The 15067-nt window shown below is 47.9% G+C and overlaps 1 protein-coding gene across 1 annotated transcript in view; it reads right to left on the minus strand.

The window, feature by feature from the left end:
- Positions 1-15067, minus strand: part of LOC142260680 (exocyst complex component 6B-like) — a 296256-nt gene that overhangs the window by 26340 nt on the left and 254849 nt on the right. The window contains 1 exon segment of the mRNA XM_075332046.1: positions 8319-8431. Within this exon segment, the coding sequence (XP_075188161.1) occupies positions 8319-8431 (113 nt within the window).

Genomic DNA, 15067 nt, shown 5'->3' on the forward strand with positions numbered 1-15067 from the left:
CAGTGCCCTGATGATTTCTATATCTATTACTCAGTAGGTGTCATCTATCTCGCAGTGCCCTGATGATTTCTATATCTATTACTCAGTAGGTGTCATCTATCCCGCAGTGCCCTGATGATTTCTATATCTATTACTCAGTAGGTGTCATCTATCCCGCAGTGCCCTGATGATTTCTATATCTATTACTCAGTAGGTGTCATCTATCCCGCAGTGCCCTGATGATTTCTATATCTATTCCTCAGTAGGTGTCATCTATCTCGCAGTGCCCTGATGATTTCTATGTCTATTCCTCAGTAGGTGTCATCTATCCCGCAGTACCCTGATGATTTCTATCTCTATTACTCAGTAGGTGTCATCTATCCCGCAGTGCCCTGATGATTTCTATATCTATTACTCAGTAGGTGTCATCTATCCCGCAGTGCCCTGATGATCTCTATCTCTATTACTCAGTAGGTGTCATCTATCTCGCAGTACCCTGATGATTTCTATATCTATTACTCAGTAGGTGTCATTTATCCCGCAGTGCCCTGATGATTTCTATGTCTATTACTCAGTAGGTGTCATCTATCCCGCAGTGCCCTGATGATTTCTATCTCTATTACTCAGTAGGTGTCATCTATCCCGCAGTGCCCTGATGATTTCTATCTCTATTACTCAGTAGGTGTCATCTATCCCGCAGTGCCCTGATGATCTCTATCTCTATTACTCAGTAGGTGTCATCTATCCCGCAGTGCCCTGATGATCTCTATATCTATTACTCAGTAGGTGTCATCTATCCCGCAGTGCCCTGATGATTTCTATATCTATTACTCAGTAGGTGTCATCTATCCCGCAGTGCCCTGATGATTTCTATGTCTATTACTCAGTAGGTGTCATCTATCCCGCAGTACCCTGAAGATTTCTATCTCTATTACTCAGTAGGTGTCATCTATCCCGCAGTGCCCTGATGATCTCTATCTCTATTACTCAGTAGGTGTCATCTATCCCGCAGTGCCCTGATGATCTCTATATCTATTACTCAGTAGGTGTCATCTATCCCGCAGTGCCCTGATGATTTCTATGTCTATTACTCAGTAGGTGTCATCTATCCCGCAGTGCCCTGATGATCTCTATCTCTATTACTCAGTAGGTGTCATCTATCCCGCAGTGCCCTGATGATTTCTATGTCTATTACTCAGTAGGTGTCATCTATCTCGCAGTGCCCTGATGATTTCTATGTCTATTCCTCAGTAGGTGTCATCTATCTCGCAGTACCCTGATGATTTCTATGTCTATTACTCAGTAGGTGTCATCTATCTCGCAGTACCCTGATGATTTCTAGATCTATTACTCAGTAGGTGTCATCTATCCCGCAGTGCCCTGATGATTTCTATATCTATTCCTCAGTAGGTGTCATCTATCCCGCAGTGCCCTGATGATTTCTATGTCTATTACTCAGTAGGTGTCATCTATCTCGCAGTGCCCTGATGATTTCTATATCTATTCCTCAGTAGGTGTCATCTATCCCGCAGTGCCCTGATGATTTCTATGTCTAGTACTCAGTAGGTGTCATCTATCCCGCAGTGCCCTGATGATTTCTATATCTATTACTCAGTAGGTGTCATCTATCTCACAGTACCCTGATGATTTCTATATCTATTCCTCAGTAGGTGTCATCTATCCCGCAGTGCCCTGATGATTTCTATGTCTAGTACTCAGTAGGTGTCATCTATCCCACAGTGCCCTGATGATTTCTATATCTATTACTCAGTAGGTGTCATTTATCCCGCAGTGCCCTGATGATTTCTATGTCTATTCCTCAGTAGGTGTCATCTATCTCACAGTGCCCTGATGATTTCTATGTCTATTACTCAGTAGATGTCATCTATCCCGCAGTGCCCTGATGATTTCTATGTCTATTACTCAGTAGGTGTCATCTATCTCGCAGTGCCCTGATGATTTCTATGTCTATTCCTCAGTAGATGTCATCTATCCCGCAGTGCCCTGATGATTTCTATATCTATTACTCAGTAGGTGTCATCTATCCCGCAGTGCCCTGATGATTTCTATCTCTATTACTCAGTAGGTGTCATCTATCCCGCAGTGCCCTGATGATTTCTATATCTATTCCTCAGTAGGTGTCATCTATCTCGCAGTACCCTGATGATTTCTATATCTATTCCTCAGTAGGTGTCATCTATCCAGCAGTGCCCTGATGATTTCTATATCTATTACTCAGTAGGTGTCATCTATCCCGCAGTGCCCTGATGATTTCTATGTCTATTCCTCAGTAGGTGTCATCTATCCCGCAGTGCCCTGATGATTTCTATGTCTATTCCTCAGTAGGTGTCATCTATCTCGCAGTGCCCTGATGATTTCTATGTCTATTCCTCAGTAGGTGTCATCTATCCCGCAGTGCCCTGATGATTTCTATGTCTATTCCTCAGTAGGTGTCATCTATCTCGCAGTGCCCTGATGATTTCTATGTCTATTCCTCAGTAGGTGTCATCTATCTCACAGTGCCGTGATGATTTCTATGTCTATTCCTCAGTAGGTGTCATCTATCCCGCAGTGCCCTGATGATTTCTATATCTATTACTCAGTAGGTGTCATCTATCCCGCAGTGCCCTGATGATTTCTATGTCTATTCCTCAGTAGGTGTCATCTATCTCGCAGTGCCCTGATGATTTCTATGTCTATTCCTCAGTAGGTGTCATCTATCTCACAGTGCCGTGATGATTTCTATGTCTATTCCTCAGTAGGTGTCATCTATCTCGCAGTGCCCTGATGATTTCTATGTCTATTCCTCAGTAGGTGTCATCTATCCCGCAGTGCCCTGATGATTTCTATGTCTATTCCTCAGTAGGTGTCATCTATCCCGCAGTGCCCTGATGATTTCTATCTCTATTACTCAGTAGGTGTCATCTATCTCGCAGTGCCCTGATGATTTCTATGTCTATTACTCAGTAGATGTCATCTATCTCGCAGTGCCCTGATGATTTCTATATCTATTCCTCAGTAGGTGTCATCTATCCCGCAGTGCCCTGATGATTTCTATGTCTATTACTCAGTAGGTGTCATCTATCCCGCAGTGCCCTGATGATTTCTATATCTATTACTCAGTAGATGTCATCTATCTCGCAGTGCCCTGATGATTTCTATGTCTATTCCTCAGTAGGTGTCATCTATCCCGCAGTGCCCTGATGATATCTATGTCTATTACTCAGTAGGTGTCATCTATCCCGCAGTGCCCTGATGATTTCTATGTCTATTCCTCAGTAGGTGTCATCTATCCCGCAGTGCCCTGATGATTTCTATCTCTATTCCTCAGTAGGTGTCATCTATCCCGCAGTGCCCTGATGATTTCTATGTCTATTACTCAGTAGGTGTCATCTATCCCGCAGTGCCCTGATGATTTCTATATCTATTACTCAGTAGATGTCATCTATCTCGCAGTGCCCTGATGATTTCTATATCTATTACTCAGTAGGTGTCATCTATCCCGCAGTGCCCTGATGATTTCTATATCTATTACTCAGTAGATGTCATCTATCTCGCAGTGCCCTGATGATTTCTATATCTATTACTCAGTAGGTGTCATCTATCCCGCAGTGCCCTGATGATTTCTATATCTATTACTCAGTAGGTGTCATCTATCCCGCAGTGCCCTGATGATTTCTATATCTATTACTCAGTAGGTGTCATCTATCTCGCAGTGCCCTGATGATTTCTATATCTATTCCTCAGTAGGTGTCATCTATCTCACAGTGCCCTGATGAATTCTATATCTATTACTCAGTAGGTGTCATCTATCTCGCAGTGCCCTGATGATTTTTATGTCTATTCCTCAGTAGGTGTCATCTATCCCGCAGTGCCCTGATGATTTCTATGTCTATTCCTCAGTAGGTATCCTCTATACCACAGTGCCCTGATGATTTCTATGTCTATTCCTCAGTAGGTGTCATCTATCCCGCAGTGCCCTGATGATTTCTAGATCTATTCCTCAGTAGATGTCATCTATCTCGCAGTGCCCTGATGATTTCTATGTCTATTCCTCAGTAGGTGTCATCTATCCCGCAGCGCCCTGATGATTTCTATGTCTATTCCTCAGTAGGTGTCATCTATCCCGCAGTGCCCTGATGATTTCTATGTCTATTACTCAGTAGGTGTCATCTATCTCGCAGTACCCTGATGATTTCTATGTCTATTCCTCAGTAGGTGTCATCTATCTCGCAGTGCCCTGGTGATTTCTATGTCTATTCCTCAGTAGGTGTCATCTATCCCGCAGTGCCCTGATGATTTCTATGTCTATTACTCAGTAGGTGTCATCTATCCCGCAGTGCCCTGATGATTTCTATGTCTATTCCTCAGTAGGTGTCATCTATCTCACAGTGCCCTGATGATTTCTATGTCTATTACTCAGTAGGTGTCATCTATCCCGCAGTGCCCTGATGATTTCTATGTCTATTACTCAGTAGGTGTCATCTATCCCGCAGTGCCCTGATGATTTCTATGTCTATTACTCAGTAGGTGTCATCTATCTCGCAGTGCCCTGATGATTTCTATGTCTATTACTCAGTAGGTGTCATCTATCTCACAGTGCCCTGATGATTTCTATATCTATTACTCAGTAGGTGTCATCTATCCCGCAGTGCCCTGATGATTTCTATGTCTATTCCTCAGTAGGTGTCATCTATCTCGCAGTGCCCTGATGATCTCTATGTCTATTCCTCAGTAGGTATCCTCTATACCACAGTGCCCTGATGATTTCTATGTCTATTACTCAGTAGGTGTCATCTATCTCACAGTGCCCTGATGATTTCTATGTCTATTCCTCAGTAGGTGTCATCTTTCCCGCAGTACCCTGATGATTTCTATATCTATTCCTCAGTAGGTGTCATCTATCCCGCAGTGCCCTGATGATTTCTATGTCTATTCCTCAGTAGGTGTCATCTATCCCGCAGTGCCCTGATGATTTCTATGTCTATTCCTCAGTAGGTGTCATCTATCCCGCAGTGCCCTGATGATTTCTATATCTATTACTCAGTAGGTGTCATCTATCTCGCAGTGCCCTGATGATTTCTATGTCTATTACTCAGTAGGTGTCATCTATCCCGCAGTGCCCTGATGATTTCTATCTCTATTCCTCAGTAGGTGTCATCTATCTCGCAGTGCCCTGATGATTTCTATATCTATTACTCAGTAGGTGTCATCTATCTCGCAGTACCCTGATGATTTCTATGTCTATTCCTCAGTAGGTGTCATCTATCTCGCAGTGCCCTGATGATTTCTATGTCTATTACTCAGTAGGTGTCATCTATCTCGCAGTGCCCTGATGATTTCTATATCTATTATTCAGTAGGTGTCATCTATCTCGCAGTACCCTGATGATTTCTATGTCTATTCCTCAGTAGGTGTCATCTATCTCGCAGTGCCCTGATGATTTCTATGTCTATTCCTCAGTAGGTGTCATCTATCCCGCAGTGCCCTGATGATTTCTATGTCTATTCCTCAGTAGGTGTCATCTATCTCGCAGTGCCCTGATAATTTCTATGTCTATTCCTCAGTAGGTGTCATCTATCTCGCAGTGCCCTGATGATTTCTATGTCTATTCCTCAGTAGGTGTCATCTATCCCGCAGTACCCTGATGATTTCTATGTCTATTCCTCAGTAGGTGTCATCTATCTCGCAGTGCCCTGATAATTTCTATGTCTATTCCTCAGTAGGTGTCATCTATCTCGCAGTGCCCTGATAATTTCTATGTCTATTCCTCAGTAGGTGTCATCTATCCCGCAGTGCCCTGATGATTTCTATGTCTATTACTCAGTAGGTGTCATCTATCCCGCAGTGCCCTGATGATTTCTATATCTATTACTCAGTAGGTGTCATCTATCCCGCAGTGCCCTGATGATTTCTATATCTATTACTCAGTAGGTGTCATCTATCTCGCAGTGCCCTGATAATTTCTATGTCTATTCCTCAGTAGGTGTCATCTATCCCGCAGTGCCCTGATGATTTCTATGTCTATTACTCAGTAGGTGTCATCTATCCCGCAGTGCCCTGATGATTTCTATATCTATTACTCAGTAGGTGTCATCTATCCCGCAGTGCCCTGATGATCTCTATCTCTATTACTCAGTAGGTGTCATCTATCCCGCAGTGCCCTGATGATTTCTATATCTATTACTCAGTAGGTGTCATCTATCCCGCAGTACCCTGATGATTTCTATGTCTATTCCTCAGTAGGTGTCATCTATCTCGCAGTGCCCTGATGATTTCTATGTCTATTCCTCAGTAGGTGTCATCTATCTCGCAGTGCCCTGATGATTTCTATGTCTATTCCTCAGTAGGTGTCATCTATCTCACAGTGCCCTGATGATTTCTATGTCTATTCCTCAGTAGGTGTCATCTATCTCGCAGTGCCCTGATGATTTCTAGATCTATTCCTCAGTAGGTGTCATCTATCTCGCAGTGCCCTGATGATCTCTATCTCTATTACTCAGTAGGTGTCATCTATCTCGCAGTGCCCTGATGATTTCTAGATCTATTCCTCAGTAGGTGTCATCTATCTCGCAGTGCCCTGATAATTTCTATGTCTATTCCTCAGTAGGTGTCATCTATCCCGCAGTGCCCTGATGATTTCTATGTCTATTACTCAGTAGGTGTCATCTATCCCGCAGTGCCCTGATGATTTCTATATCTATTACTCAGTAGGTGTCATCTATCCCGCAGTGCCCTGATGATCTCTATCTCTATTACTCAGTAGGTGTCATCTATCTCGCAGTGCCCTGATGATTTCTATATCTATTACTCAGTAGGTGTCATCTATCCCGCAGTGCCCTGATGATTTCTATCTCTATTCCTCAGTAGGTGTCATCTATCCCGCAGTGCCCTGATGATCTCTATCTCTATTACTCAGTAGGTGTCATCTATCTCGCAGTGCCCTGATGATTTCTATATCTATTCCTCAGTAGGTGTCATCTATCTCGCAGTGCCCTGATGATTTCTATGTCTATTCCTCAGTAGGTGTCATCTATCTCGCAGTGCCCTGATGATTTCTATGTCTATTCCTCAGTAGGTGTCATCTATCCCGCAGTGCCCTGATGATTTCTATATCTATTCCTCAGTAGGTGTCATCTATCTCGCAGTGCCCTGATAATTTCTATGTCTATTACTCAGTAGGTGTCATCTATCTCGCAGTGCCCTGATGATTTCTATGTCTATTCCTCAGTAGGTGTCATCTATCCCGCAGTGCCCTGATGATTTCTATATCTATTACTCAGTAGGTGTCATCTATCTCGCAGTGCCCTGATGATTTCTATGTCTATTACTCAGTAGGTGTCATCTATCTCGCAGTGCCCTGATGATTTCTATATCTATTCCTCAGTAGGTGTCATCTATCTCGCAGTGCCCTGATAATTTCTATGTCTATTACTCAGTAGGTGTCATCTATCTCGCAGTGCCCTGATGATTTCTATGTCTATTCCTCAGTAGGTGTCATCTATCCCGCAGTGCCCTGATGATTTCTATATCTATTACTCAGTAGGTGTCATCTATCTCGCAGTGCCCTGATGATTTCTATGTCTATTACTCAGTAGGTGTCATCTATCCCGCAGTGCCCTGATGATTTCTATATCTATTCCTCAGTAGGTGTCATCTATCTCGCAGTGCCCTGATAATTTCTATGTCTATTACTCAGTAGGTGTCATCTATCTCGCAGTGCCCTGATGATTTCTATGTCTATTCCTCAGTAGGTGTCATCTATCCCGCAGTGCCCTGATGATTTCTATATCTATTACTCAGTAGGTGTCATCTATCTCGCAGTGCCCTGATAATTTCTATGTCTATTACTCAGTAGGTGTCATCTATCTCGCAGTGCCCTGATGATTTCTATGTCTATTCCTCAGTAGGTGTCATCTATCCCGCAGTGCCCTGATGATTTCTATATCTATTACTCAGTAGGTGTCATCTATCCCGCAGTGCCCTGATGATTTCTATGTCTATTCCTCAGTAGGTGTCATCTATCCCGCAGTGCCCTGATGATTTCTATATCTATTCCTCAGTAGGTGTCATCTATCTCGCAGTGCCCTGATGATTTCTGTGTCTATTCCTCAGTAGGTGTCATCTATCCCGCAGTGCCCTGATGATTTCTGCTGTTATGTATAGCTCAGCAGGGGATAGGGGGAGCGTCGGGCTTCTATCGCGCTCAGTACCATGATGGTTTCTGCAGGTGTCTTCTATCTCGCAGTACCCTGATGACTTTACCTACCCATGAGCTGCCATATTAGTGTTCCCCGCGCTGCTGACACATAACCTACATCGCGTTAGGTCGGACTTACTTCTCTAGCAAGGTGAGGGCAGTGGTGGGGTTGACCCGCAGGTATTTACAGTTCGGCTGCCCGTAGTCCGCCAGGTACGTCGACCAGTCCCATTTAATGAAAAGATCCAATAGCTGTAGAGAAAGACAGAGACATAATGTGAACACTGCCCTACAATGCCGGGATTCCTCCCGTATCATCCATCCCTTAAAACAAAGATTTATCATCCGGAGGGAGAAGGTGACGGCTGCCGTCAGGCCCAGACCGTCACTACACATAGGTGGAGTCTGTGCCAATTACGAATGCCTGCTTCATCCCCCCGCCCCGTGCTTGGGGAAGTCATCATACCCTGCCAGATATGCCCACACAATGTGAAGGCCAGAGTGGCAGGCCAGTGTATGATCCAGGACCCATTTCCCCCCACCCCGGTGTCCCTAAAGCTGGTGTCACACTAAACGACAGCGACAACGACGTCGCTGTTACGTCACCATTTTCGGTGACGTAACAGCGACCTTGTAAGTCGCTGTTATGATCGCTGCTTAGCTGTCAAACACAGCAGAAGCAGCGATCATAAGGTCGCTGTGCTACATGTTCAGAGAGCAGGGAGCCGCGCTTAGCGCTGGCTCCTTGCTCTCCTGCAGCACACATCGGGTTAATTAACCCGATGTGTGCTGCAGCTACATGTCACAGTGCAGAGAGCAGGGAGCCGCGCGCACTGCTTAGCGCTGGCTCCTTGCTCTCCTTGCTACAGTATACATCGGGTTAATTACCCGATGCATACTGCAGCCACATGTCACAGTGCAGGAGCCGGTGCTGGCAGCAAGAGCGGAGGCTGGTAACCAGCGTAAACATCGGGTAACCAGGGAAAGGTCTTCCCTTGGTTACCCGATGTTTACGCTGGTTACAGCTTACCGCAGCTGCCAGACGCCGGCTCCTGATCGCTTCATTTCGTCGCTCTCTCGCTGTCACACACAGCGATGTGTGTGTCACAGCGGGAGAGTGACGACCAAAAAATGAAGCTGGACATTCAGCAACGACCGGCGACCTCACAGCAGGGGCCAGGTCGTTGCTGGATGTCACACACAGCGACAGCGACGGGACGTCGCTGCAACGTCACAGAAAATGGTGACGTAGCAGCGACGTCGTTGTCGTCGTCGTTATGTGTGACACCAGCTTAAGACGGCCGCCGCGTGGAAGACTCCACTGAATAATCCACTTAAACTTTTCACCTTCAAAGTAAAAGGAAAAAAAAAAAACTGCCAAAAACAAACCCCAAGTGCACCGGCATGCACAATGTCAGGGGGGAGGGGATTTCAGTCTGCACCTTCTGGGGAAGATTCCAATACAAAATATGCAAATACTATTAATGCTTTCATTCCTGCCGTCTCCAGCGCGGCCCGGGCCCCGTACATCAGACGTGACGGGACACTCACACAGGAATGTAGAGGATTAACATAGCAGCCGAGGACGGGCGGAGGTGACGGCTGTCACTCACACCGCCAAATGCCACAGCCGGACGCCCAGCCACCGCAGACGAGCGGCGTACCACAACCGTGCTTACTGTGAGAGGACGGCAAGATGGCAGAGCCCGCAAGCATGCCATGACACACATACCCTGCACAATACAGACCACTGTACAGAGACATCACAGGACCCCGCACAATACAGACCACTGTACAGAGACATCACAGGACCCCGCACAGTACAGACCACTGTACAGACACCTCACAGGACCCCGCACAATACAGACCACTGTACAGAGACATCACAGGACCCCGCACAGTACAGACCACTGTACAGACACCTCACAGAACCCCGCACAATACAGACAACTGTACAGACACCTCACAGGACCCCGCACAATACAGACCACAGACCCCGAACAATACAGACCACTGTACAGAGACATCACAGGACCCCGCACAATACAGACCACTGTACAGACACCTCACAGGACCCCGCACAATACAGACCACTGTACAGAGACATCACAGGACCCCGCACAATACAGACCACTGTACATAGACATCACAGGACCCCGCACAATACAGACCACTGTACAGACACCTCACAGGACCCAGCACAATACAGACCACTGTACAGAGACATCACAGGACCCCGCACAATACAGACCACTGTACAGAGACATCACAGGACCCCGCACAATACAGACCACTGTACAGACACCTCACAGGACCCCACACAATACAGACCACTGTACAGAGACATCACAGGGCCCCGCACAATACAGACCACTGTACAGACACCTCACAGGACCCCGCACAATACAGACCACTGTACAGACACCTCACAGGACCCCGCACAATACAGACCACTGTACAGAGACATCACAGGACCCCGCACAGTACAGACCACTGTACAGAGACATCACAGGACCCCGCACAATACAGACCACTGTACAGAGACATCACAGGACCCCGCACAATACAGACCACTGTACAGAGACATCACAGGACCCCGCACAATACAGACCACTGTACAGAGACATCACAGGACCCCGCACAATACAGACCACTGTACAGACACCTCACAGGACCCCGCACAATACAGACCACTGTACAGAGACATCACAGGACCCCGCACAATACAGACCACTGTAGAGAGACATCACAGGACCCCACACAATACAGACCACTGTACAGAGACATCACAGGGCCCCACACAATACAGACCACTGTACAGAGACATCACAGGGCCCCGCACAATACAGACCACTGTACAGAGACATCACAGGACCCCGCACAATACAGACCACTGTACAGAGACATCACAAGACCCCACACAATACAGACCACTGTACAGAGACATCACAGAACCCCGCACAATACAGACCACTGTACAGACACCTCACAGGACCCCGCACAATACAGACCACTGTACAGACACCTCACAGGACCCCACACAATACAGACCACTGTACAGAGACATCACAGGGCCCCGCACAATACAGACCACTGTACAGACACCTCACAGGACCCCGCACAATACAGACCACTGTACAGACACCTCACAGGACCCAGCACAATACAGACCACTGTACAGAGACATCACAGGACCCCGCACAATACAGACCACTGTACAGAGACATCACAGGACCCCGCACAATACAGACCACTGTACATAGACATCACAGGACCCCGCACAATACAGACCACTGTACAGACACCTCACAGGACCCAGCACAATACAGACCACTGTACAGAGACATCACAGGACCCCGCACAATACAGACCACTGTACAGAGACATCACAGGACCCCGCACAATACAGACCACTGTACAGAGACATCACAGGACCCCGCACAATACAGACCACTGTACAGAGACATCACAGGACCCCGCACAATACAGACCACTGTACAGACACCTCACAGGACCCCACACAATACAGACCACTGTACAGACACCTCACAGGACCCCGCACAATACAGACCACTGTACAGAGACATCACAGGACCCCGCACAATACAGACCACTGTATAGAGACATCACAGGACCCCGCACAATACAGACCACTGTACAGACACCTCACAGGACCCCGCACAATAGAGACCACTGTACAGACACCTCACAGGACCCCGCACAATACAGACCACTGTACAGAGACATCACAGGACCCCGCACAATACAGACCACTGTACAGAGACATCACAGGACCCCGCACAATACAGACCACTGTACAGACACCTCACAGGACCCCGCACAATACAGACCACTGTACAGAGACATCACAGGACCCCGCACAATACAGACCACTGTACAGAGACATCACAGGACCCCGCACAATACAGACCACTGTACATAGACATCACAGGACCCCGCACAATACAGACCACTGTACAGACACCTCACAGGACCCAGCACAATACAGACCACTGTACAGAGACATCACAGGACCCCGCACAATACAGACCACTGTACAGAGACATCACAGGACCCCGCACAATACAGACCACTGTACAGAGACATCACAGGACCCCGCACAATACAGACCACTGTACAGACACCTCACAGGACCCCACACAATACAGACCACTGTACAGAGACATCACAGGGCCCCGCACAATACAGACCACTGTACAGACACCTCACAGGACCCCGCACAATACAGACCACTGTACAGACACCTCACAGGACCCCGCACAATACAGACCACTGTACAGAGACATCACAGGACCCCGCACAGTACAGACCACTGTACAGAGACATCACAGGACCCCGCACAATACAGACCACTGTACAGAGACATCACAGGACCCCGCACAATACAGACCACTGTACAGAGACATCACAGGACCCCGCACAATACAGACCACTGTACAGAGACATCACAGGACCCCGCACAATACAGACCACTGTACAGAGACATCACAGGACCCCGCACAATACAGACCACTGTACAGACACCTCACAGGACCCCGCACAATGCAGACCACTGTACAGACCTCACAGGACCCCGCACAATACAGATCACTATACAGACACCTCACAGGACCCCGCACAATACAGACCACTGTACAGAGACATCACAGGACCCCGCACAATACAGATCACTGTACAGAGACATCACAGGACCCCGCACAATACAGATCACTGTACAGACACCTCACAGGACCCCGCACAATGCAGATCACTGTACAGAGACCTCACAGGACCCCGCACAATACAGATCACTGTACAGACACCTGACAGGACCCCGCACAATACAGATCACTGTACAGACACCTGACAGGACCCCGCACAATACAGACCACTGTACAGAGACATCACAGGACCCCGCACAATACAGACCACTGTACAGAGACATCACAGGACCCCGCAAAATACAGATCACTGTACAGAGACATCACAGGACCCGCACAATACAGAACACTGTACAGAGACCTCACAGGACCCCGCACAATACAGACCACTGTACAGAGACATCACAGGACCCCGCACAATACAGACCACTGTACAGAGACATCACAGGACCCCGCACAATACAGACCACTGTACAGACACCTCACAGGACCCCGCACAATACAGACCACTGTACAGACACCTCACAGGACCCCGCACAATACAGACCACTGTACAGAGACATCACAGGACCCCGCACAATACAGACCACTGTACAGAGACATCACAGGACCCCGCACAATACAGACCACTGTACAGACACCTCACAGGACCCTGCACAATGCAGACCACTGTACAGACCTCACAGGACCCCGCACAATACAGATCACTGTACAGACACCTCACAGGACCCCGCACAATACAGACCACTGTACAGAGACATCACAGGACCCCGCACAATACAGATCACTGTACAGAGACATCACAGGACCCCGCACAATACAGATCACTGTACAGACACCTCACAGGACCCCGCACAATACAGATCACTGTACAGAGACCTCACAGGACCCCGCACAATACAGACCACTGTACAGAGACATCAAAGGACCCCGCACAATACAGACCACTGTACAGAGACCTCACAGGACCCCGCACAATACAGACCACTGTACAGACACCTCACAGGACCCCGCACAATACAGACCACTGTACAGAGACATCACAGGACCCCGCACAATACAGACCACTGTACAGAGACATCACAGGACCCCGCACAATACAGAACACTGTACAGACATCACAGGACCCCGCACAATACAGACCACTGTACAGACATCACAGGACCCCGCACAATACAGACACCTCACAGGACCCCGCACAATACAGATCACTGTACAGACACCTCACAGGACCCCGCACAATACAGACCCCTGTACACACACCTCACAGGACCCCGCACAATACAGACCACTGTACAGAGACATCACAGGAGCCCGCACAATACAGACCACTGTACAGAGACATCACAGGACCCCGCACAATACAGATCACTATACAGACACCTCACAGGACCCCGCACAATACAGACCACTGTACAGAGACATCACAGGACCCCGCACAATACAGACCACTGTACAGACACCTCAAAGGACCCCACACAAAACAGACCACTGTACAGAGACATCACAGGACCCCGCACAATACAGACCACTGTACAGAGACATCACAGGACCCCGCACAATACAGATCACTGTACAGACACCTCACAGGACCCCGCACAATACAGACCACTGTACAGACACCTCACAGGACCCCGCACAATACAGACCACTGTACAGACACCTCACAGGACCCCGCACAATACAGACCACTGTACAGACACCTCACAGGACCCCGCACAATACAGACCACTGTACAGACACCTCACAGGACCCCGCACAATACAGACCACTGTACAGACACCTCACAGGACCCCGCACAATACAGACCACTGTACAGAGACATCACAGGAGCCCGCACAATACAGACCACTGTACAGACACCTCACAGGACCCCGCACAATACAGACCACTGTACAGAGACATCACAGGACCCCGCACAATACAGACCACTGTACAGAGACATCACAGGACCCCGCACAATACAGACCACTGTATAGAGACATCACAGGACCCCGCACAATACAGACCACTGTACAGACACCTCACAGGACCCCGCACAATACAGACCACTGTATATAGACATCACAGGACCCCGCACAATACAGTCCACTGTACAGAGACCTCACAGGACCTCGCACAATACAGACCACTGTACAGAGACATCACAGGAGCCCGCACAATACAGACCACTGTACAGACACCTCACAGGACCCCGCACAATACAGACCACTGTACAGAGACATCA

The sequence above is a fragment of the Anomaloglossus baeobatrachus genome, unplaced genomic scaffold (assembly GCF_048569485.1).
Source record: "Anomaloglossus baeobatrachus isolate aAnoBae1 unplaced genomic scaffold, aAnoBae1.hap1 Scaffold_160, whole genome shotgun sequence".
Classification (NCBI taxonomy): Eukaryota; Metazoa; Chordata; class Amphibia; order Anura; family Aromobatidae; genus Anomaloglossus; species Anomaloglossus baeobatrachus.